Genomic DNA, 26,495 nt, shown 5'->3' with positions numbered 1-26,495 from the left:
CATGCTTATGAGGCTTATGATTTTCAAAGTTTAAGAAAAGATTGTGTAATTTGTTCATTCTTTGCTGTGTTTTTAAATATTGTTGTTAAGAGCACATTCTCTAGGAGTTTTAGAAATGTTTCACTCTCAAAATGCATCTCATTGAATGGATTAGTGACTCTGAGTTTTGATATGGTTGTGCAACTTGTGTTATTGTACTGTGCCTCTTCAAGCTTTTAACCAATTTTATGTCAAATAGATTTTATCTATCAACCGCTCTCTATGTTCAGCGTGCATTTTGGACACCTGTTGTAGTGTATAGATTAGTCTTAATATTTGTTAAGTTCATGGATACTCTAAAAAGATTTTGGGGGGGAGAGATACCAAAGAACTTTTTCGAAGTGAATCTCCAAAACCAGATTCTTAATTGATACTAGACATTGCTGTTGTCTTAATGCAGGGCAAAAGTATTTCACTATACCTTTTTTGTGTGTTTAATGAGGGAACGTTGAATTAAAATTCAGATTTCCCAAGTTTTAGTTCAGAATGCTGATATTTAATCATCATGATCTCTTTAAGCAAAGTCTGAGTTGAACAAAGGGAAAAAGAAATAAGGTTTATCATTTATCTTCTTAATTCACTTATCATAATATGATCTCTAAAGTACGTTTACAATATAAGTCATTTGTATTTATCTTCTCCATGCCTTAGCTTTCATTTTTGCCATCAGTAACCTTAGAAAGCCTTTATGGCTTTTATGCTCTGTTCCACTTTTAAGTATACCAGACACTCTAGCACTTACTGTAGTGTTGTGTGCAGCCTAAGATGAGCCAGCATCTTTAATTAGCACTTGCAGATCATTAGGTACAGGATGCTTTTATTAGAAAAGAGAGAGGGAGGTGGTCACAAATCCATGACCCTTCAGAATGTTAAAGGTGAACTCTTTGTTTGCTACAATTTCTTTGAAAACATAAAAGCTCATTTATTGAACAGTGTCTCCATACATACATACTTTCCTCATGTTTCTCAGTAGTAATTTGTAACAAAATTTAGATGAGAGCTTATTAGAATGATCAGCTACTACCGTTTATTGCTCTCAGGTCATCATTTTCTCAGGTGTGCATCCTAGTCATCACCACAGTAACCATTCCTGATGTCACAAAGGATTATTACTTTTACTAGGAAGTAAGTTTGAGCAGATGGATGCATAAGGAACCAAAATCCTATTGTTATACAAATAATTAGAGGGTAGGAGGAAACTAATATCAATTATGCATGTAGGCATAATTTTTTAAATAGATTTTTAAATTTGTATTTCATACTGAGAATTTCTGAGAAGAAATATGAAATGTTTAAATCACAAAAGTGGAAGCAGCATGAAAGTCATAGACTTTTAAATTGTAAAAAACTAATTTTAGGTAAAACTTGCTTTTGCAGATTATAGGCTGCTTTTACATCCAGTACCATGCTGCCTCCTCAGTTTTTCTCCTAGTGTTTTCAAAGATTTGAGCTTTCTATCTTGTCTTTTGGAAACCTGATGATGACAGAAATTATAAAAAAAAAAAACAATGTATTTGCTGATGTTATTATAAGGCTTTTCTATAAAGCATGAATATAAGAAAGTTCCAGAATTGTACTTAGCCATATTATTACATAGGCTTGATAGATACTTTCTACTAGCTACTTAACTGTCTTTCCATTTTTTCTTTCAATTTCTAATGTCTGTGTTTCTCTGCATTTATCTGTTTCTTTCTCTCCTTTGAACTGTTGTGGGTTGGGTTGTTGGGTTTTTTTGTGTGTGTTTTTTTTTTCATGTAATGCCGTCTACACTCGATACCAAATTAATTGCCTTATTGAATGTACAGAAAAGTAGACTGTCAGCAAAGACCTGCTTTTGTATGTTCTGGAATAGGTTCAGCCTTACCTACCAGATTGCCTAAACCTTAAAAATCAAATAATACCCAAGCAGTAGTGGAGGGGTGAAGCAATGAACTCACATGCAGCTGGAGGGAGTATACACTGGCTTTGGCAACCTGTTTGTCATTATGAAGAAAGTGGAAGATACACAAATTCAGTGAGCCAACAGTACCGTCTATGTATTGTAAAGAATAGCCCAAACGTAGGAACAACCCAAGTAATACTCATCAAAAGAATAGGTAAATAATTGAGATGTGTTCGTACAATGAATATTATACAACAGGAAGCATGAAACAGAATTTCACAAACATAATATTGAGTATAGGAAGATAAGCACAAAAGAATAAATACAACATGATTCCATTCAAATAAAGTTCAAAAAACAAGCAAAGCTAAACTATTCCATAACCATATTGTGGTGGTTAAAAACAAAAGCAAGTAAATGATTTTCATTCTCATTCTCTCTCTGTTTCTTTCCACACACACACACACACACACACACACATTCATCCTCTAGGTAAATGATAATTTACCAAAATCTAAGCAAAGGCCCCATTTATTCAGTAAATACTGTCTACTATGTACTGGGCATTTGTTGCCCAGAACAGAGAAGGAGCCTAGTTGGGGAAACATACAAGTAAATCTGAAATTAGAATACACTGTAACACGTCACAATGATTGTATTCAGTGGTTATTTTAGGTTCTTTCCTCAGCCTTACTATATAATTTGTACCTGATAATGGAATATCACCTTGGTAACTTTTTTTGGTAACATTTTTTTTCTCATTTGTGAGACATAATAACCATGACAAACAAGTTTTATTGCTTCCTGCTTTTGGCTGCTGAAGAGTAATGGAAGTGCAGTATCTCTTTAGATTTATAGCTCTGCTCTTACCTACTGTGAAGAAATATCATACTTGTGCTGGAAACTTCCTTCGTATGACAAGTCATCATTAAAGAATCTAGCAGGGCCTAAAGAGTTGGTGGGCTGCACTTTGACCCAGTGTTTGGAAACCTCATAATTATGGAAAATTAAGATATAAATTATATTTCTAGAAGTGGCAGTGCAGGATGCTTCACAAGTTAGGAGTTAGTTATTATGAGAAGAGTTAAAAGTCAGCCTATATTTCAGAGATATGAGAGTTTAGGATAAGGGACCTTTTGTAAATTATTATTTATAATAGTGAACAGTAATAATACTCATTTTAATATTGTAACATAAAACTGTAGAGCTACCTTTATTGTGGGAGAACAATTTATGTGGACTTGTGCAATGACAGATGATCTAATATGTATTGTAAATGATTCGTAAGATACCCTTAAAGACATACTCTTTCACTGGTTTTGGTAGAGTAATAGAATGCAGCATTGTCATTTATTCCTTTGCATCCTCCAGTTCTTTAAAATATGTTAATAAAATTATCTTTAACCTTATTTCTCTGGATGACTTGTCAAAAAAGGGGGAGAGGAAGAAACTGCATAAACATTCCTGTAGTGGTGGTGAATACTTTTTTAGCTTAGATATCTATTTTTATATGTGCTTTATTTTTCTTCTCAGATTTGGTATAATGTAATTTCTAATACAGAGACTGAGTTTATGTTCTGTAATCAACTGCTGATAATACATGAATGAAGAGCTATGTTGTAAATAATCCAAACAGGGGAGGGAGAGAGGAAGGGAACTGAAGAAGGAAGGAAAGGAAAAGAAGAAAACCACTGTGGTTCTCAAACATAAATAGGTGGTTTGCCTTCTAATTGTAATTATGTTATTTATTGCATTATTAAATATGATGAACAGATTTGTTAAATAAATTTGTATAAAAATTTATTACATTACTGAATATTTTGAATACTGAGTAGTTAACTTTTTTTTTTTTTTTTTTTAAGATTTCATTCATTGGGCACCTGGGTGGCTAAGTTGGTTAAGCAACTGCCTTTGGCTCAGTTCATGATCCCAGGGTCCTGGGATTGAGTCCTGCATCAGGTTCCCTGCTCAACAGAGAGTCTGCTTCTCCCTCGCCCTCTGCCTGCCGCTCTGCCTACTTGTGCTCTCTATCTCTCTGTCAAATAAATAAATAAATAATCTTTTAAAAAATAAAAAAAATTAAGATTTCATTCATTTATTAGAGACAGAGAGAGCGAGAGCATGAGTCAGGAGAGGGCGGAGAGAGAAGCAGACTCTCTGCTGAGGAAGGAGCCCGAGGCGGGGGCTCGATCCCAGAACCCTGATATCATGACCTGAGCCAAAGGCAGACGTTTAACTGACTGAGCTACCCAGGCGCTCCAAATAGTTAACTGTTGGTAGGAAGCCAGCTTAGCTTTTAAAATTCACTGCAAATAGGCTCCACAAGGTTTTTAAGTCTTAGTTTCCTAGAACATGAATTTAAGGCTTAGTTTAGCAATTCTCTAAGATTTCTAAGTCCTAAGCCTATTTGATTTATATTTTGAAAGCCCATATTTAATCAGCAATTTGAATCAAGGACCATTTAAGCTTCACATTTTAGGCATGGCATATATTGTATATTTATATTATTGAAGGTCTGACCATTTAGATTTGTAATCATCATGTTCAATTTTCTCTGACATCATCCCAATACAAATTGCCCAACATTACACTTATGTTATTGGACAGTAGAACTTCGGATGTTAGATTTCTAAATGAGATATGACCAATGTTCTTGGCTGGCTTATCTGACTAGTTACCCTGACAATTAGGCGTTTAATGTGATTTTATTAGCTGATGAGTATAGGTTCCCGTCCTGCAACTATATAACAATACAATAAAGCTAAGTGGATAAAATTATGTTATTTCACTTGAGTATGGATTTCCTGAAAAATTTTCAAAGTTATCAAGCAAATATTTATGAGGCCCTGCTATATGAGGGGTGTGTGTGTGTGTGTACACCATAAGAACTGATATATATTGTTTCATTGTCTAATATGATTCAGCAACAATTATAAAGATATGACCTTAGTTTTAGTTTTCTTATTAGAAAAATGAAAATCTTTCATTTACTAACTTAGTAGCTGTAATGCCCTTGTGAACCATTTCTTTTACTGACCCTTTAGACCATGCTTCTGTAGCTGCCCTGTCCAGTATGGTGGCCACTAGCCAGATTTGGCTATTAAACAATTGTGAAATGTGGCTAGTCTGAATTAACATGTGACTGTAAGTGTAGAGTACACTCAGATTTCAAAGATTTATCACAAAAAAGACAATTTAAAATATTTCATTAATAATCTATATATTGATTGCATATTGGGATGATGTTTTATTGGATTTAATAAAATAGGTTATTAAAATTAATTTTTTTACTTGTTTCTTTTTCTTTTTTTTCATGTGGCTACTAGTAAATTTAAATTACATATGTGGCTCATACTTATAGCTCTCCTATTTCTTTTATATGAAGAAAGTCAGGTTTAGAAAGACAGATACTCTTTCTTTCATCTCTTTCCATTCCTACCTTCAGGGGTTAAAAAGTATTCTAAAGCTCTTTATATATTCCAACAGTTAAATGACATCTGTTCTATGGAATATATATGTATACATAACAGAAGGTATGTCTGACCATCATTTTGACCACTTGTTGTAATGTTGCCTGTCTGGTGTGTTCTAGAATGGAGGGAATAATGAAAAATGAAACATAAAATAGCAAGAATTGAGAAAAGGAACATGCCATTTAAGACCCTTACTGTGATCTAGAATTATTATGTGAGTTAGATGGTTTTCTTTGATAATAACTGAGAAACACTCATAGAAAGATATATTTAGTGGCTTCCAAGCTGAGAAAAAAATTCTATAAAATATTAGTTCCTGTTTTTTTCTCTTACACAGAATTGTCATTTGTGAAAGAGGAGGTGAAAATTTTCACATGTGATAGTCATACATTCCTAGGACACAGAGTTCTTTAAGCTCCTATATGATGCCAGGGAGAATTTTTTTTCTCTGAAAAAGTGATTGTCTCTTTTCCCCATCCCACCCCCATTTCCATGTTTACTTGTTTTGTTTTTCCAAAAAGACATATTTAATGCCCTGCCTAGGTTTATTTTCTACTTACTCACTAAGTAAGGAATAACATTGTTATGTTTTATATTTGAAATTGTAAGGTACATTTCTTTTTTCTTTTATTTTTAATTTAACTCTTTGTTTTACAGATGAGGGCAGAAGTGCAGTTGACCAAGCAGGTGGTGCACAGATTGTAATTGACCATTTAAGGTCACTGTGCAGTATAACAGATCCCGCCAATGAGAAGCTCTTGACTGTCTTTTGTGGCATGCTGATGAACTATAGCAATGAGAATGGTAAACAAAATTGAAAACTTGCTTTATCTCTGGGGGAGATTAAAAATCATCATTACTGTAGCACAGACCAAAAATATTTAGAAAAATTATGAGCAAAGAATTCATAAGTGGCATATAAAATTAAGAATTAGCCAACATTAAATCACAGTGTTTCAAAAATACAGAATGTTCTAATTTATTAAATGGGACAAGTTTTTGAGGGGTTACCCATGTTAACTAATACCAAAAACCAAAACAACATAATGGTATGCTTTAATATTTCTCACTTACTCACATTTTAAAAATAAACAGTATTTAAAATAGCTTCATGTTTATTACTTTATATTAATGCCAGGAGTAGCTTTAAAACACAAACACTATATTAGTAAGATTATTTTATCTAGATACTAGATTTACTCGTCAGAATAGAAAAAATCTTTTAATAAAATCTGGCCTTAGAAAAAGTTCAGAGTAATTGCAGTTTCTGATTTTAGAAATTTAATAAGTACTTGTCAATAGAAGTTTCTTTTCTCTGTAAAACATTCTTAGAACCTAGCAACAAATGATATGTCAGAATTTTCAGATAACCTATATGGTTGTTAATTAAATGAACATAAAAATGGTGATATGAAAGCTTCACTATACTTTTAAATGTCACAGTAAATGTATCATATGAGTTACAGCATGGATCCAACACTCAAAAATTCTGATAGGTTTCTAGGCTATATCTTTCTGTGGTTTGTTTTATAATGGCATCTTAAGCTGTAGTCTTTGACAGAGACATATTTTATTTGCACTTTGAACATGTAATATCATTCTTTACTTTCATGTGTTCTAGAAACACATGGACCTTTAGGCATATTTTTCATTTTTCACTTTTGGTAGTCACAAGTCCAAAGAAATATTCTCAATAATTAAAAAAAAAAAAAAAAGATAAACATGATGATCAATGGCTACTGGCATTTGGCCTTGGTGTTAGGGACAACCACAAACAGTGAGGACTGCAGCCCTTGTCTCATTGAACAGGGAGGGCCACTACTCTCCTCTACTCTGTAGTTTCTAATGGCACTTTGGCCAAATACTGCCATATCTTTCATTTGGAGATGGGGGGGAAGCTGCAAATCTAATTTTCCATGTGACACCTGATTTTTAAATGTTGGATTACATGTGCTTTTTTAGCACTGTACGAGCTAAACTTAGAATGTGTCCTCAGGTCACATCCTATACAGAGGATACCAGATAACCTCTGAATTTAAATTTCCAATAATAGTAAGAAATAGTTTTTATTTGTCAAATGGATAGCCTATTAAACTCAAGCTAGTAACAAATGGTAGCTTTATAGGGTCAGCTACCACTACTTTTTTTTCCCCTGTGGTAGAATCAGTTTTGAAGAGAAAATGAACAGGAGAAACAGAAATGAGAGTCTGGGTAATCCACAAAATGAATAGCTAGTTCCTAAATAATTGAAATTTGACCATAATGCACACATATCTGAATTGCATTAAGAAATCATTGGCCAGTTGTTCGTGTTGCTTTAGCTTCATTTGGGACATCTTGGACACCCATCTTCATCGGGTGTTCCTCTTGGACACCTGAGAAAGTGGGACAAGATGCTAAGTGGGAGAATGGTTTAGAAAGATAAATGAAAGAAACTAGCCATGAAGTTATTAGAGCAGCTTTGGATATAAAAAAATTAGTGTTGTTATGGATTTAAACTCATTGTCGTTTGAGAAAACCGTTGTTCAAAGATCTGTACAAAAGCATATCAAATGGCCAAATGGTCTTTAAAAATATCACTAATTCTAATCCAGAGGAGACTGAGGTTTCCTTTGAGTCCGTATAGTAGGGTATCACAATATGTAGACATGTGTATTGAGAAGGAAATAATTAACAACAATCAGAGTCCACAGTTGAAATGCATAATATATTTGTTTTGTTGAGGGTAGGCTTTTTTCCTGGCATGCAAGTATTATCAACAAATAACTTAGATACTTCAGAAACCTTGATTAACTTTTCTCCGAACATTATTGGAGCAGAAGTGTTTTTGTTCCATCATTCTAAAACTGTGATTGGAATGAAGCTTTCAAAACTTATTAGATAAAATAGAAGTAAAGTTATCTTTAGTATTTTAAAAAACAGGTGCCAAATGTTTAACTATCTTCTTTCCTCTGCTTGCATTTACATTTGTCTGTCATGGGGATCATAGTTTGTGAAGTGATTCTTTTTCTCCATAATACTCTTTAACTTAAATTATATTCTTTTCGTTTTACATAATTATTGCAAATAATTATTGTTTTTGTTGATTACTTACTCTTTTCTTTAAAATGTGTGTTTAAAGACTTGCCTACTTAAATATTAGGTCTTTTTGGCTAACTTCAGATCATTTGATATTGATCGTGTACCCCTAGATGAGTAAAAAAAAAAAATAGAGCCTTTTGAAATTCAGGAAGCGTTTTTGTTAGCACTGGAAAATGAAGTTCCTTTTTATGTGTATTTACTATTGAATTTCAGTACATAAGCCTCTGCTAGTAACTGAATAGAATAGTTGAGTGATAAATTGTTACTCTACCAGAAAAATTAACTCTGTCCTCAGCCCCAGTAACTTAAGCCTTACTTATAAGAAGTTATTGCTTTAGCTTCACAGATAATTTTTTTTAAATATAAAGATATGAGAGTGCTGAAAATGGTCACAAAGATCCACCAACATAGTTTCTTTGATGATAATATTTTCAAATTGTATATTAGTCCTAAAAGTAAATTGACACCAGACTGAGACTTAAGATTTATCTTCCTGTCCATCTGGTAGACAACTGTGAGCATATCCAATTTTTAAATCCATTAAATAGGGAATAAAAAAAAATTCCTAACCAAATGCAAGACAGATATATTATGAAAATACGTATGTGCTAAAGGTATTTTTGTACCCTTTGATAAAACTATATAAAACTCAAGGTTCATGAGTTTTATAATTTTTGAACTGGCTCTGGAATGTACACTTTTAAGCTATGAGCTGGGTATATTCTTTTATTTCCCCATTTGTGAAGCAATTACAATTTTTTATACCCAAACTGGTAAGTGTGGAATATCTGAATAGAGAAAGTTATAATTGCTTAGCCAGAAAAGTTGTATCCATAATATTATATAAATAAAATCATGTTTAAATAGAATAAGACAAAAATTTTTTCCAATAAAAATCATTTAAAATTTATCCTTTTGGGAAAAATCATACCTATTTTTCACATGGCAGAAAAGCACTCTTCAATTCTGTGGCTCTCCAAAATAGTCTGAGTGTTTGACAGTTGTGGTTAGAGCAAAGCATGTTGACAATTTGATACTCAGTTTTTAGGAAATATGCTGAGCTTCCTATATTTTCTTCATCTATTTATTACTTATCCATAAACAAGAAACTCAGACCTATTATTACAGATATTTTTATCTCATTAGTTTCTTGGGTATCTTTTTTTCTAGCTTTGGTTGCCCAATGCCAAAACATAGCAGCGAAGGCTAAAAATTTTGTTCAGATCTATTTTCAAACATAACACTGTTTTAGCTTATAGTAGAAGTTTGGCAAATATTTATTGACTTCTGGATATTTAGTATTGTCTAAAATTTTTTTATTAACAAAATCAGTACTTGGAAGAAAAATGGGTTTTTGGAATGTATTTCCTTTATTAATTTAGAAGCATTACAAACTCTTGCCCACTATATTACTTGATATTCCCTGTTCATGTTCATTGTAGTAGCAGAAAGTGGCATTGAAAACATCCTGATGATGGTGCGAAAAATTTACCATAGGTGATCCCCAAACAAAAAATCTGCACATGTATACTTGAAAGTTGACTGCAATTTGAATGGAAACAAACCAGGAATCAAAAGCAAAGCACCAGAGTTATTTAACACCTTGTTCATAAAAATTTTTCACCATTTTTATTATCTTACATGTAATATGTAATAACCGTGATGACCATGATTAATCAGTAAATATCTCTTGGAAAACTCTGTAATTAAGAATTTAATTTTTTCTTAATATACCTATGCTAGAGTAATAAAATACAGGGAGAAGTCTGTTATAATTCTTAAGAAAATTATTGATGGTAAGCACTAAAGTAAGGACTAAAGTTACTTGTTTTATATAAGCTGTGCCATAAGAGAGAAAAATAGAAGAAATAAACATGCCATCAAGAAAGGAAAAATTGGTTTCCTTCTAAAATGATTAACATAATATACACAGTTTATGACTCGCTTCTTCATGTAACCTATATTATATATGTCATATATATATATAGATAGATGAGGAACATGATATATATTGGATATTTGGGATATCAGTTTGAGGATATGACGATATATGTATACATGTGATCTATATTTAATTTTATATGTATGATTTTTCAAATAGAGCTCATTTTTCTCTAGTATCTTAATAGCTCCCTATTATTGAAAGACAAATTTCTCTTTTTTTATGGCTCCTAAAATCTCTCTGGGATACTCTTATAATAATTCTCACATGTATTTGCTGTATAGACTCTTGATAACTGAACTGTTTGAAGGGAGGCCATCTGTGTTTGAGGAAATGCAACTCAAAGGCATGGGTTTATTACCTGGGGCATAACAATTGAAATTAAGTATTCAGCCCGTACATAAATTCAGTTGTTTAAAATAGGCCTGTAAAGTATTTTCTCTGTAACTAGAAGATTACTTAATATGTAATTAATTTTAGCTGCTACCTTCATTTCAACCAATAGCAACAATTTCACAATTTTAATCAAACTATTATTCATTTTTCTGGTGACCTCAGTCTTGTAACTTGGCTTACTTTTTCTTCATACTTAAAATAGGAAGAATAGAAATTAATAAGGAATAATCCTGATGAAAAACTAAGAGCACTTTCGCCTGAGCTACTTGTTTATTTTTATGTTTTGGTATTACTTTATTACATGTAAGAAAGAATACTTCCTAGATATTAGATGTTTAGAAAATGATTTGCTTTGCATAAGTGAGGAACTATTTCCACAGTTTATTTACTATGGGTACAAGCTAATTAATAATTACATATAATTCCTAAATACTAAAAACTTTTTGCCTAACTTTAAGGTAAAAAAATCAAAATGTAAAATTTTTTCTTTGTAACGTATTGTCTTTTTTCCCATAATTGTATTAATTTTCCAATATATCATTTCAGTGTATTTTCTGTTCATTTTTTTCCCTTGTTTAAAAGGCCTGGGAGATGTGCTTTTAAGTTTGCATCTTTTGAAGCCTAGTTTGTCAAATTAAAGTACTCTAGTGTGTTAAACAAATTGTGTTAAAAAACTTTTATCGTGCAGCTGAGAAGTTTTTAGGATTTAAAAACATATATTGGTAATTCTTTATTTACTGTTTTCTCTTTGTAAAAAATTTCTGAATTTTTACTGTTTGTCTAACAGCATTCAAATTTACTCAGCCAGGTTGCGCTCAAGAAGTTCTGCTACAAATGTCATTTTAAACAAATTGTTTTACTGAATGACAGAACGGTTAGTTGTTCTTGTGCCTCCTGCTAATTTGGTCTATTAAATTTGACCTATAAGACTAGCTTAGCTTTTCATCATAATCCTTCCAAAAAACTGCTATAATAATGCTGTTACTTAATGGATAAACTAAGAACTTGGATTTTAGTAGAAGTGTACAAAATGCACATTTGGTGTAATTCCACATGGTCAAGTAGTGGCATTAATATTTAGCTTTGACCATTACAGAATGAACTTCTGAATGCAAGAATCTGAAATTTTATGACAAAAAAATGAAATGATTGTTATAGTTTTTTCATTAATGATTTAAAGTTTGGCATTATATTACAGAAACAATACTTAGGATTTTCAGCTTCCTAGATTTTCTTAAAATCAGATTATAGTGGTGCATATAGCATTGTGATACTAAATAGATACCAATTTTTAACTGAAGGCAATAGAGCAGCAAAATATGTTTGGGGTTCCTTATTCTCTAACATGTTTTTCTTTCTTTATTTGCTTTATGTCTGGATTGAAGATAATTAATCATAGATGTTATTGAATATTATTTTCAAGATTTTCCTCATAGTAAAAATTTGAGGTGGCAGGGTTGGCTTTCTGATTTTAATTCATCATCACTAGATATAAAGAATTCCCAATTTGGACTTCTTTTTGGAAGATTCATGGCCTGAGTGAAATTAAGTAACTAAAAATTAAAAACAGCTCCTGACATTTATTTTATGTTGTAAATTCTAAAGAGGATAGGTAATCTGATCTCTATTTTTCTGCCTTGATTTAATTTTTACATTTGTATAGTTTGTTCACCATCATTAGTTATTGTCACATTCTAAGTATTGCAATATAAATGTACATTTACATTTCAACTGACAGAATTTCTGCATATGAAGCACATAGGGAGATTTTCTCTATATATGGAATGCTTACCTAAATTTAAAAATGAATATTTAGATAGTAACAGTAAAACTGAAAACTAGGCCTTGTTTTTATTATTGATGTTACTACACCAGTTGAAACATGATGGTATCAAGCCCATGATTATTGACCATGTACAGGTTTGTAGGTGCCAGAAATAACACTGAAGTAAGTATTCAGATGTTTGGCCTTCCAAGAGCTAAGGCTAAAGCCAGAGATGAATAATGGATTTTGGCCACCTATCAGTCCATCTTCAATGTGGACTACTTAAAATAGCCATTCAGAGAAAAACTCAAGGCAGAGAAGTATCATATGTAGAATCACTTGTATAAAAATTAGTAATCCTGTCTTCTAACTACAAGTAAAATCCAGTTAAGACCAAACTGCCTATATTTTGTTAAATGAAAATTTTTTAAGTAAATACTGTTTGAAAAATGGGGATTGGCCAGAAATCAGAAATCTTTTGGTTATGTAATGTATCTTATTAACATAGTTTGTGTGTTGCAAAGAATTTCCATGTAATTTTAAATTAATAATAGTAATGCTCCAGGATAACTAGTATTATTTGTTTTCTTTTTTTAAGCCAGTAAATCCTTCTGTAAAACAAAGAATTTTTATGTTTTTAAATTCTGTATGTTTGTAAGGTATACATGTTGAGATGTACATTAACATGGCACTGAGCTTAATTTGCTGTGCAAAAATGTAGGTTTAAATTAATGCATCCATGGATATGGCCTTTCTTTCAGCAATGCTATTTGAGATCAGAGACAGGATATATTTCTCCCACTAAGAGCTGCTTAAGCAATGGCTGGCAGTAGTCATCTTAAAAGAAAACAAACAAAAAAGTCTTAATCTTTAAAAGACCAGTTTCTTTCTGAGATGAAAGCATAGAGTTTCCTTTAATCAGAGTAGACACATCTGTAGAAATTTCCTTCGTAGCAGTATTCATTACAAGAGCTGATCTGTAGTAGTAATTTAACCTGAAGTGAGCCCAGGGGGAAAAAAATTATCTACTAGATTAAGACATAATCACTCTAAGTGTCATTGGGTTGAGAACAGTATATGGGTAGGTCTCTTACGGATAATAAAACATTTTTCCTTTCTCTTGTGATTTTGCTTTGGGTTTTTTTTTTTTTTTGCTATTGTTTTACATTATACTCACTCGTAATTCTGTCATTATCTCTAAAACTTTTACAAAAGGGAGATTTTGCTCTTTTAGAGACTCTTATTTTCAGAAGAAACTTTTGAATTCTTTTCTATTTTTTAACTGTTAGAAAACAAGAATTGTGTACATGTGTTGTTTTAAACCTCCAGTATTCTCAGTGCTAATGAATTTTGGTTCTCTCTTTTTTTTTCATTGAAATTACTATTTGTCATTAAAATGTATAACCTGGGGTTCAAATTATAGGGATAATCTGGGTGTAGAACACGTAATGCATGTTTTGTTTAAAGAGGGCTTTTAAAATGCTTGATTTGAAGTTAATTTTAAACATATGTAAATATTTTTACTTTTAAATGCTCAATACTAGGTTTAGATAAAAGTTCTCCACTTTCCTGACCAAACAAAAAGATATTAAGTAATAAGTAACTGAAAAACTGTGTACATGCACATGTGGATGTATAAAGTTTTTAACTACGAATCATCCTCTTGGCAGCTGTAAAGTCAGTTTACTTTTCACTATTTAATCCACTACAACTTGTTTAAACTTAACATTTCTATTCACTGTTTTACATCATTTTTAATTTTTGTGTCCTTTTTTGGAAGTATATATATATATATGCCATTAGTCAGGGGCAGTTTTCTTCAGTCTTTATTATGCCCAAATGGCTTTTATCTAATTTGTATTACAATTCATCAAGATTTATATCTGCTTGTGTTTATTGTTTCAACTGTAGATAATTCACTTGATTGTAGATGGTTTTTATGCAAGCCTGTAAATAGGAATATTGTACTCCTTATAGTATGAATAGTATACATACTATATATACATACTAATGTAGAAACTATGTATTTTGAATTGTGTATATCTTTTTTTGACAGTTTCATCATTAAGTCCTATTTACTGATAAGCTTAATAATCTTATAATATTGTCTATAAGGGCCTTTTCTTATGAATAAGGTAAACATGTGTTGCAGTCTTCTTAAACTTATTCTTTATAGTAATTGATCAACGTAACTTCAGTTGAGTTACTGGGATTCTTTTCTGGACCTATAATCTATACCGATGTTTTAAACATTAAACTTAAAACTCAGGGGGAAAAAGGTTCTTCAACTTGAGATCTTCTCTCCAGATCTCCATTCTTTGGAGTTTCCATGAGTGTGACCTGAAGAACTTGGAACCATTGAAATTCAAATGTAGGTAGGTAAGTGTTCACACCAGCGCATGCGTTGATTGCCTTATATCTCTTTGTATATGCATCTGTATTGCACCCCCTCAGTGCCTTTCTTCCTCTTCCTCCCCATAGATCATGTAGGGCCTGTGTCATCTTGATATTTTGTAATTCTGTATTTTGGTCAGTATTTGTCTGTGATGTGTGTCAGGAGCACTCTTTAAAAGTCTTCAGACATTTATGACATTGTGCTGTCTAAAGACTGTCTTTCACACGTAAGTGTTTGCTCTGTACAAGCCTGGGTTGCATTTTGTGAATTGTGTTTGTTGAGCTCTGATAAACATTCCCCTGGAGTTGCTGGTATTCATTGAAGGATGCCAAAATTCTCAGTCCTGCACTGTTTCACTTTTTCAATTCTAGAGAATGTGAACTATATCTGGTTCTAAGAATGTCTTCCAGTTAGTCTCTGATTTAAAAGTCATACTCCTGATACCATCCATAATGAGTGTCACCTACCATCCTTTGAAATCCACTCACAAGCTTTCTTTGGGCAATAAGAAAAAGTGATTAAACTTAATCATTTATTTCCAGCAATAAGAATTAATACCAATTTATTCCACACAAACAGGACCCCTACTTAGCCCTGCCCCTCCAAAAAAAACTATTGATAACATACTAAGTTGTAACTGAAATAGGCAAACAGACCCAACCATGGAATATTCTCCTAGGCTTAAGCAGAGTTTCTGCTCAAATAAGCAAAATAAAATGTTCAGGTGCTTAATGTAATTTTGCTCAAAATATCCAAACACCAAAATCTAGGATTCCTACCATGCTTTTAATTTTTATTTCTTTTCCTGTTATTTCATCTGCCAAGCACATCATTGAATTTCAGAATCTCTATTCCATGTTCTGTTTTGTTTTGTTTTCCATCTCCTATGGAAGTTAGGTAATCCTTTGGCAGTGGTTCTTAAACTTTTGGTCTCAGGACTCTTTTAGACACTTAAAAATTGAAGAAGACCCTATAGAATTTTTGTTTATAAATATGGGCCATCTCTATCAATATTTACCATATTAGAAATTAAAATGGAGACAATTTTAAAAATTATTTAATATTGCATTTAAAATAATAACTCACATTACCATGTATTTTTATGAAAAATAACTTTTCAAAATAAAAAATATTGCTGAGGCACCTGACTGGCTCAGTGTGTAGAGCATGTGACTCTTGATCTCAGAGTCGTGAGTTCAAGCCTCATGTTGGTGTGGAGCCTACTTAAAAAAAAAATTGCGAAATTAAAAAAATTGCATAGAAGAATAGCATTTATTTTACTGTGAATGTGTGATGGGGCAGAATATGATGACCACCAACAGAAGTTGGTGCCACTGACTAGATTGATAATAAAGCCCCAGCAGTTTTACCCACCACTGTTTCTGCACCATTGTGTAAATATCAGTAAAGTACAAAAGGCATATAAAATCTTGGTATTTTTATGAATGTAGTTTTGGTTTTGTGATCCTCTGAAAGGGTTTTGGGGACCCCATTTTGAGAACCATGTTCTAGGATGCCTGCTTATCTTGAAATGAAAATTTGTATCAGTCTGTTTGAGTAAAGTTTTTTTCCTCATCTGGGCCTTCATTATCCAAGGAGAATGACTTGCCTGCAATTGATATGAACAGACTTTAGAGTTATTTGAGTGTAATTTTTGTTTTAGTTAGCCTCATAGAGATGGATATAAAAGAAAGCACCCAAGTGATCAAAAATGAGTATGTCCATTGGATGACTATATAATTTTTCTCTTTACTTGTGTGTGGTATGTGTGTTGTATGTGAGTATACAATTAATTTGGCTCCTGGGTAGCTTTAAAACACATTTTCCCAAAGGAAAGTGATTTTCATGAATTAGGGTGATTCACACCAAATGCCGTTGGGCTATACTTCTTTTTTCTCCTGATTTATCACAATTTCAAATATTCCTGCTTCAATTTGTATGCCAAAGATTTTATGAAACTATGCAACATTTCCTATTTTTTTTGTCCCTCATTTCCCTGGAACCAAAATTCATGATACCTTAAAAGCAGTCCAAGGAAGTGGTAGAGATGCCAAGTTAGGAGAATGTGAAGAACATCATCTTCTAAGTGGTATTCTCCTCTTGAGTTATCTCCATAAAATTTGTTATTTCTCTGATGTCCCTGGACTGTTGGATTTTTATAGTTTGTGCCAACAGTACTGAGGGGGTGTGTGTGATGCTTACATATATTGCAGACATATAGTGGAGTTTGACTCACACTCAATGCATGCGCTAGTGCTCACGCTTACATACCTGAAACTTAATGATTCAACAGCTCTGCAGTATTTGAAGAGGTAGTCAAAATGAGTAAATAAATAAATGAAATTTAAAAATACTGCTAAAGAACAAAGATCTGCAAAGGTGATCCAATAATAAGGAACTTTACTGGTAAGTAATCAAAATAATTTCTGACTTGGAAAGCTTATTGGTGCATGATCGTTAAAAATACTATAACCATAATACAGGTATTCTGCCGATAAAACACGTAACACTATACCTTTTAACATAAGTAATTTGCTTATAATACAGATACTGTGAATCATTCATCAATTGCTGAATTGTATAGTAAGAAAAAATATTTAACATTAAAGGCATAAGAACAAATCATTTAGTTGAATATAGTCTTTTATTTCTGTCTCTTTTTGGACCAGATTTCATAATTCCATTGCAAAATTTGAAATTGTTTTAGACTCTTTGAACTCTAAATGTAAACTTCCCTTTTTCCCAGGCCTATTTTCTTGTTTTGGTTATAGGCCCCCCCCCAATTGAACCAGATAGTATGCATAATTACCCACTCATCAGTTTTCAGGGTGATAAGCGTCGGTTGGCTATCCCTTGATACTTTATTCTAAAAGCAGGAAAAATTGACTACAAAGACCGCCAGGCATATAATCAACTGGAATGTGAGGCAGCTCAACCCACCTTCTTGTTCTTATCTGATAATCACCCAACCACCTCCTTATCAATTGATTAAGAACTAGAAAGAGTGATGAAGAGATTAGTAAGCAAACTGTCAAAGGATGCATGCTTTAAGGAAAATGTTTGTAATAAATGGGATTTTTATCTTTAGATTCCCAGTAGGTAACTTTAAAAAGAATTTGGAGAAAATTATTAGCTTGAAAATGGCATATAATTTTCAAAGGAAACAGAATTTTGAAAGCATTCCTGTATCTTTGGATGAAAGTTATTAATAGTAATAATGTTTTACATAGGCATGTAAGTGTTTATATCTTTCTTAGCATTTTGTAAGAGGCAGTACTTTTGATTTTCATTTGGTTTATTTACCTTCAGCTTTGCTACAGGTATTCTGTCATAATTTGTTCATGAAGAGCCATTGTGGAAATCCAAGGCCTGTTAAGTACTTTAAAACTAATCAATTTCTTAGAAAATGAAGGCAAGCAATGATGACAAAGCATATTGATCTCATTCTCTTTACTTCTCAAGCCAAATTTTCTTTTCTTTACTAAAATGCTTGTCACTCTTATTAAAACTTTGAAAAGAAAAATATTTTAAGTAACACATTTTTTCCTTGTAAAAACTACTTTCCTTCCTAGCAGTCATCGAAGAACATTCTGCTACAAATAATCAAAATGATTTTTGTGTATTATATATATTTTTCATTCTTTATTATGAAGCAGCTGTTTTTAAGGGATTCTAAGATTCTTCTCTTGGTCTTTATTAAATTTGTTTTTCTATGCTTTTCGTATATTCTGCTTTCCTATAATACAAATATTACTTTGTCTAACCTTTTCACATAACTAGCAATGGTAATGTTTAATTATTTATAAATTTTTAAAGCCTACTCTACAAAGGTATACGACCCTGTTTTTTTTTTTAATTATGTTTTGACATGTTATTTGAGTTCATTTCTAAATTTCTTTTAGTCGTTGAAAAGATTCAAAACTCTTGTGAACTAATGTTTTAAGATTTTTCAGACAATTGTATGGATGGACTTAATCTTATTTACTGTAATTGAAATAGTATTGAGTTTGCAATAGGGAGAATAAGAGGTGCTTTCTTCTTACTCATGTTCATTTGATACATAAACACTTTTGTTTGTTTGTTTTTTACAGATTCCCTTCAAGCTCAGCTTATCAATATGGGTGTTATACCTACCTTAGTGAAATTATTGGGCATCCATTGCCAAAATGCAGCTCTTACAGAAATGTGTCTTGTTGCATTTGGCAACTTAGCAGAACTTGGTAAGTCCTAGTCATGAACCACAAATGTAATTAACTTATTAATGTACTTACAATAACTTTTCCTATAGATGTTAACAACCTGGAGATCCATGTAGATTATTTTTTTGAAGCATTGTAGATACTTCAGTGTTTAAAAAAAAGTAGGTCCAATTATATCTATGATTATATTGTTTATAATTGGAGCTCCTTTGCTTCCCTCATTGTTTTATTTATCAACGTTTAAAGTTTCCACTTGTATATTATTTAATAGAGTTGAATATTTAAAATGATCTCCACTTGACTTTAGTATTCTTAAATGAGAGATGGTCTTGAAATCAAGTATTGTATTTCTAGGACAAAAATAAAGGATTATTAATTTATTACATTTTATATAAATTGTTTATAGGTTAAAAAGGAACCTAACAGACTAAGGTTTTTTCCCCTTTTTAGAAAATGCCTAAAAATGATAGAGGACTGGGGCTCCTGGGTGACTCAGTCGTTAAGCGTCTGCCTTTGGCTCAAGTCATGATCCCAGGGTCCTGGGATCAAGCCCCGCATCGCGCTCCCTGCTTGGCGGGAAGCCTGCTTCTCCCTCTCCCACTCCCCCTGCTTGTGTTCCCTCTCTCGCTGTGTCTCTCTGTCAAATAAATAAATAAAATCTTTAAAAAAAAAATGATAGAGGACTTTTTCATAATAATATATTTATAACAGCATTAGAAAAAATTATGAGAAACCCTTGAAAATCAGAAGGCAGACAGAAACAGACCAGTACTGGAAACACAGCCCAGTCATAACAGAGAAGAGAACTGATGACTCCAGCACCCCTGTCTCTTTTCTCTATTTTATTTTTCTCTATATTCTTAATAGTACTCTCTTCTTTCTGATCTTCCTTCCTGTGATTCTTTATAAAGTTAAACTCCTGATCTGAATCTATCCCAGAACCACGTTCATAATAAATTTTGTATTATGGGGACATTTCACTGTCCCCATAAGGGGATGTTTTGTCATAACTAAATATAATAGCTAAAACAAACAAATTAATTCTATTAATTATACCCATTTTATAAATAAACAGAAGCACCAGGACTCTAACCTTGGATTTTCTGAGAGCTCATGTTCTTACATACTACACATTAAAATCTTGATCTCAGTACTTTCTTTAGCTTAGACTTTAAATGCTTCAAATTTAAATGAATGGAGATTATTTATCAGAGCTAATTTTTAAGTCTTTTTTTTTTTTGTAAAAAAACAGCAACACAGCTAATTTTTAAAAGTCAGTTTTGTTGTTTGTTTTTTTTAAAGAACAGCAGCATGTTTAGATTGAATTTCTTTTCATGAGACTGGAACTTTGGGGGTTTTTTTGTTGTTTTTTTTTTTTAGTACAGTTGATGCACAGTGTTAAAAGTCATTCTTATTCAGTGGGTCATCTCCTGGTATTTATGAATGTCTTTGTTTTCTATCCTCTCCTGCTTTTCTTTTTTTTCATAGTATCTTATTTTCATAAATTCACGTAAGACCAAGAATGAAAGAAGATTCGTTCATTGTTTTACAAGATACTGTTTTCCATTATTAAAATGGATTGTAGGAATTTGTGTCTGGTATACTTTGTAGAAATAAAACAGAAATCGTGCTATAATCCCTGATAATGTCCTAATCTTGGTAACAGAAACATAAACACCATTAAATGTGAGTTGCTTATGTTAAGGCATCAGGATTTCTTTGGGAAAGTGCATAGACCACCTCAATTCAGCCTCCTCTCCCTAGTCTGTATTAAAAGATGAATATACACCCAATTAGTCCAATTTCATAGTCTCTTTCCAGCTGTTACTGCCTTTATCCCAATTGGAGGATGAAAGGATAAAAGAAATATTCCTTTACATACTAAGACTTTTAGAGTTTATTTCATGAGTCTTTTATGTCCATGTAATAGCTAGGTTATACATCAACACTGAAATTGAATATATATGCTCCAGAATACTTTTCCTTTTTCCAGTGTGTGTTTTATTGCAATAAGTTAAGAAATCCACAAAGCATTATTATTATTGACATAGGTAAATACCAAGTTCCTATCACATTTATATTACTTACTATGCATATGGCATATCACTATATGCTAGAGTTACTTTTAGTCAAATTTATTAATAAAAGTGTTAAACAGCAGAAATTTTTGTGGTTTTTCTCACAAAAGATGATAAAGACAAAATATAAAATAATTTAAGTGCAATCTATTACAGAATTGGGGACAAAAAGGAAAATGCAGCTGTGCCTTTTTGTTCTCTTTGAGTCCTAGTTTATAGGACTTCCTTTTTATTTGGCTCCAAAATCTTTTATAAAGAAAATTCTCTGCTTAAAATATTAGGATTTAGGGGTAGAGGTGTTAGAATAAAAACTTGTATTTAATTTCACTTCTTTCTGGAAACTAACACTACAGTAAAGGGATACTTTTTTAAAGGTTTAAATCCATAAGGAAAGGGGAAAAGAAAAAAGGGAGAGGAGATGACACAAAAATATTTTAGGACCTGGGAAGAAAGACAAGCAGTAACTAATTTAGCAAAACTTCGATGTGTAAATCCTGGATTAGAAAGCGAAGAAGTAACCAGTTTGCTTTTTGGAATCTTCAGAAGGATCAGAATTTGGTGGTATTAAAATCTCATTCCCTTTCCAGAGTTTTATTTTATTTTATTTCATTTTATTTCAATTTATTTTATCCAAAATGTGTTTATTGAGAGTTTCCCACTCAACTGATTCAGGGTGATTTTAGTGCTGCTTCCATCTGAAGGAGCATCTTTCTGTAAGCCTTGCTTTTCCTCCTGTGGGCTGGCAGAGGACAGGGGAGCAGCCAACACACAGAACTAGCCTTTTTGTGTGGCTAAAAACTGGTGATGTTGTAGCATCCTGGGAGCTTCACGTCCATGAAGTAGGCGTTGAGGCTCTGTGCCAGGCACTTCTTGTGCTTCCCCTTGTCCTCTTCTGGGGTGGGTGGAAGTGATCCTTCGTAAGGGGCATGTTCTCGTGGGGAGGTCATTACTGCCAGGAAGCCCCTTCCCACACTTTATAGTAACTACCCCTTCCCATGTAAGCAAAAGACTGTATTTAGTCTCTAGAAAGGCTAAAAATAGAAAACTTGTAGTCTGGGGACATCAGACTAACTTGAAGTAACAGGTACCAGAGTACCATTCCAAAAATAGTTTAAGTGAAAATAGATACACTGATGTTGAGAACCCCAATGTTATTATCCCATTTGGCCTGTAGAACATGAAGATACTTAGACACAAAGGCCATCTGACCATCCTTATAGATAATCTTGTAGTTAACAAGACTGCTTATATTCATAGCTCCTAATCAATTAGTTTTTAAATCCCAATTTTTTTCATTTTATTTTATTTTTTTAAGCATAATGAGTATACTCTTTAATCCTCCTCCCCTACTTCCCTCATCCCCCAACCCACCTCCCCTCTGGTAACCCATCAACTTGTTCTCTGTAGTTAAGAGTCTGTTTCTTGGTTTGTCTCTCTTTTTTCTTTTTTTCCCCTGCTCATTTGTTTTGTTTCTTAAATTCCACATATGAGTAAGATCATGTGGTATTTGTCTTTCTCTGACTGACTTATTTGCTTTAGTATTATACACTAGCTCCATCCATGTTGTTGCAAATGGCAAGATTTCATTCTCTTTTTATGGCTGAATAATATTCCATTGTAAATATATACCACTTCTTCTTTATCCATTCATCTATTGATGGACATTTAGGCTGCTTCCATAGTTTGGCTATTGTAAATAAGGCTGCAGTAAACATAAAGGTGAATGTGTCCTTTTGAATTAGTGTTTTTATATTTCTTTGGGTAAGTACCCAGTAGTGTGATTCCTGGATTGTAGGGTAGTTCTATGTTTAATTTCTTGAGGAAACTCCATACTGTTTTTCACAATGGCTGCACCAATTTGCATTCCCACAAATAATGCAAGAGGGTTCCCCTTTCTCTGCATCCTCACCAACACTTGTTTCTTGTGTTTTTGATTTTAGCCTTTCTGATAGGTGTGAGGCAGTATCTTATTGTAGTTTTGATTTGCACTTCTCTGATGATGAGTGATGTTGAGCATCTTATCATATGTCTGTTGTCCATCTGAATGTCTTTTTTGGAGAAATATGTATTTGTGTCTTCTGCAGTTTTTAATTGGATGATTTGTTTTTTGGGTATTAAGTTGTACCAGTTCTTTATATATTTTGGATACTAACCCTTTATTGGATATGTCATTTGCAAGTATCTTCTCCCATTTAGTACGTTGCCTTTTAGTTTTGTTGATTGTTTCCTTTACTGTGCAGAAGTTTTTTATTTTGATGTAGTCCCAATAGTTTACTTTTGGTTTTATCTCCCTTGCCTCAGGAGACATTATCTAGTAAAATGTTGCTGTGGCCAATGTCAGAGAAATTACTACTTGTACTCTCTTTTAGGATTTTTGTGGTTTCAGGTCTCACATTTTGGTCTTTGATCCATTTTGGTTTATTTTTGTGTATGGTGAAAGAAAGTGCCCCAGTTTCGTTCTTTTGCATGTGGCTGTCCAGTTTTCCCAACATCATTTGTTGAAGGAACTGTCTTTTTCCTATTAGATTACTCTTTCCTTCTTTGTCGAAGATTAATTGACCATATAATCGTGGGTTTATTTCTGGGTTTTCTGTTATATTCCATTTATCTATGTGTCTTTTTTATGCTAGTACCATACTGTTTTAAATACTACCACTTTGCAATATAACTTGAAGTCTGAGATTTTGATACCTCCAGTTTTGTTTTTCTTTTTCAAGATTGCTTTGGCTATTCAAGGTCTTTTGTGGTTCCATACAAATTTAAAGATTGTTCTAGTTCCATGAAAAATACTTTTGGTATTTTGATAGGGATTGCATTAAACCTCTAGGTTGCTTTGAGTAGTATAGACATTTTAACAATATTTGCTTTTCTAACCCGTGAGCATGGAATGTTTTTCCATTTCTTTGAGTTGTCTGGAATTTCTTTCATCAATGTTTTATAGTTTTCAGAATAGAGGTCCTTCACCTCTTTAGTTAAGTTTATTCCTAGACATTCTATTGTTTTCAATGCAACTGTAAATGGAATTATTTTCTTAATTTCACTTTCTCCTGCTTCATTATTAGTGTATAATAATACAACAGATTTCTGTACATTGATTTTGTATCCTGCTACTTCACTGAATTCATTTATCAGTTCTAGTAGTTTTTTGGTGGAGTCTTTAGGGTTTTCTATGTATAGTATCATGTCATCTGCAAATACTAAGAGTTTTACTTCTTCCTTACCAATTTGGATGCCTTTTATCTCTTTATGTTGTCTAATTGCTATGACTAGGACTTCCACTACTATGTTGAATAGAAGTCTTGAGAGTGGTATCCTTGATTTGTTCCTGACCTTAAGGGAAAAGCTTTTAGTTTTGCACCATTGAGTATGATGTTGACTGTGGGTGTTTCATATAGGGCCTTTATTATGTTGAGATATGTTCCTTCTAGAACTACTTTGTTGAGGGTTTTTATAATGAATGGATTTCTTTCTTTGTCAGATGCTTTTTCTGCTTCTATTAAAATGATCATATGGTTTTTATCCTTTATGGAATGTGATGTATCATATTGATTGTTTTAACCACACTTGCATCTCAGGAATAACCCACTTGATTGTGGTGTATGATTTTTTTTAATGTATTGTTGGATTCAGTTTGTTAATATTTTGTTGAGGATTTTTGCATCTATATTCATGAGAGATATTTACCTATAGTTTTCTTTCCTTGTAGTATCTTTATCTAGTTTTGGTATCAGGGTGATACTGGCCTCCTAGAATGAATTTGAAAGATTTCCTTCCTCTTGTATTTTTTGGAATAGTTTGAGAAGAGTGGATATTAACTCTTCTTTAAATGTTTGGTAGAAATCACATGTGAAACTGGTCCTGGACTTTTGTTTGTTGGGAGTTTTTTGATTACTGATATAATTTCATTGCTGGTAATTGGTCTGTCCAAATTTTCTATTTCTTCCTCCTTAGTTTTGGTAGGTTATTTATTTCTAGGAATTTTTCCTTTTCTCCTAAGTTGTCCAATTTGTTGGTATTTGGGCCCTTTTTTTTTTTTTAATGAGTCTTCCTAGTATCAATTTGGTTGATCTTTTCAAAGAACCACCTCCTGGTTTCATTGATCAGTTCTATTGTTTTTTCATTTCTATATCATTTATTTCTCCTCTAGTCTTTATTATTTCCTTTTGTTGAGTTTGGCTTTCGTTTGTTCTCCTTTTTGTAGCTCCTTTAGGTGTAAGGTTAGGTTGTTTATTTGAGATTTTTTTTGGTTCTTGAGGTAGTCCTGTATTGCTGTAAACTTCCTTCTTAGAACCACCTTTGCTGCATCCCAATGATTTTGGACCACTGTGTTTTCATTTTCATTTTTTCATGTAATTTTTAATTTCTCTGATTTTTGGTAGACCCATTCATTATTTAGTAGCATGTTATTTAACCTCCATGTTTTTGTGCTCTTTCCAGATTTCTTCTTGTGACTGAATTCTAATTTCATAGGCTTGTGGTCAGAAAAGATGCATGGTGGGGCATCTGGATGGCTCAGTCGGTTAGGCATCTGCCTTCAACTCAGGTCATGATTCCGGGGTCCCGGGATCGAGCCTCATGTTTATACTCCCTACTCAGCAGGGAGTCTGCTGCTCCCTCTCCCTCTCCCCCTCCCCCTGCTCATGCTTGCTGTCTCTCTCTTTCTCTCCCAAATAAATAAATAAAATCTTTAAAAAAAAAAAGATGCATGGTATGACTGATTTTTTTTTAATTTTATTATGTTATGTTAGTCACCATAAAGTACATCATTAGTTTTTGATGTAGTGTTCCATGATTCATTGTTTGCGTATAACACCCAGTGCTCCATGCAATACGTGCCCTCCTTGATACCCATCACTGGGCTAACCCATCCCCCCACCCCTCTCCCCTCTAAAACCCTCAGTTTGTTTCTCTGAGTCCATAGTCTGTCATGGTTCGTCTCCCCCTCCGATTCCCCCCACTTCATTTTTCCCTTCCTTCTAATGTCCTCCATGCTATTCCTTATGTTCCACAAAGAAGTGAAACCATATGATAATTGACTTTCTCTGCTTGACTTCTTTCACTTAGCATTATTTCCTCTGGTCCCATCCATGTTGATGCAAAAGTTGGGTATTCATCCTTTCTGATGGCTGAGTAATATTCCATTGTATATATGGACCACATCTTCTTTATCCATTTGTCTATTGAAGGGCATCTCAGCTCTTTCCACAGTTTGGCTATTGTGGACATTGCTGCTATGAACGTTGGG

The 26,495-nt window shown here is 32.8% G+C and overlaps 1 protein-coding gene across 7 annotated transcripts in view; it reads left to right on the top strand.

Annotated features, from left to right (window-relative positions):
- The window catches only part of RAP1GDS1 (Rap1 GTPase-GDP dissociation stimulator 1), a 154,886-nt gene that overhangs the window by 91,885 nt on the left and 36,506 nt on the right, over positions 1 to 26,495 (top strand). For 6 of the 7 annotated variants that reach the window (XR_014142932.1, XM_031023516.2, XM_006729084.3 and 3 more), the window contains 2 exons: positions 6,052 to 6,198; positions 19,065 to 19,193. Coding sequence is in view for 6 of the 7 variants with exons in the window: in XM_031023516.2 (XP_030879376.1) it covers positions 6,052 to 6,198; positions 19,065 to 19,193 (276 nt within the window). In the remaining variant the exon portion in view is untranslated. The remainder of the gene's footprint in view (positions 1 to 6,051; positions 6,199 to 19,064; positions 19,194 to 26,495) is intronic. The other variant, XM_006729085.3, reaches the window with a different exon arrangement.

The sequence above is a fragment of the Leptonychotes weddellii genome, chromosome 2 (assembly GCF_054177405.1).
Source record: "Leptonychotes weddellii isolate Sample4059 chromosome 2, ASM5417740v2, whole genome shotgun sequence".
In the NCBI taxonomy this organism is placed as follows: domain Eukaryota; kingdom Metazoa; phylum Chordata; class Mammalia; order Carnivora; family Phocidae; genus Leptonychotes; species Leptonychotes weddellii.
The sequence above is the reverse complement of the archived record's forward strand: the minus strand, read 5'-3'. Positions and strand labels throughout refer to the sequence as shown.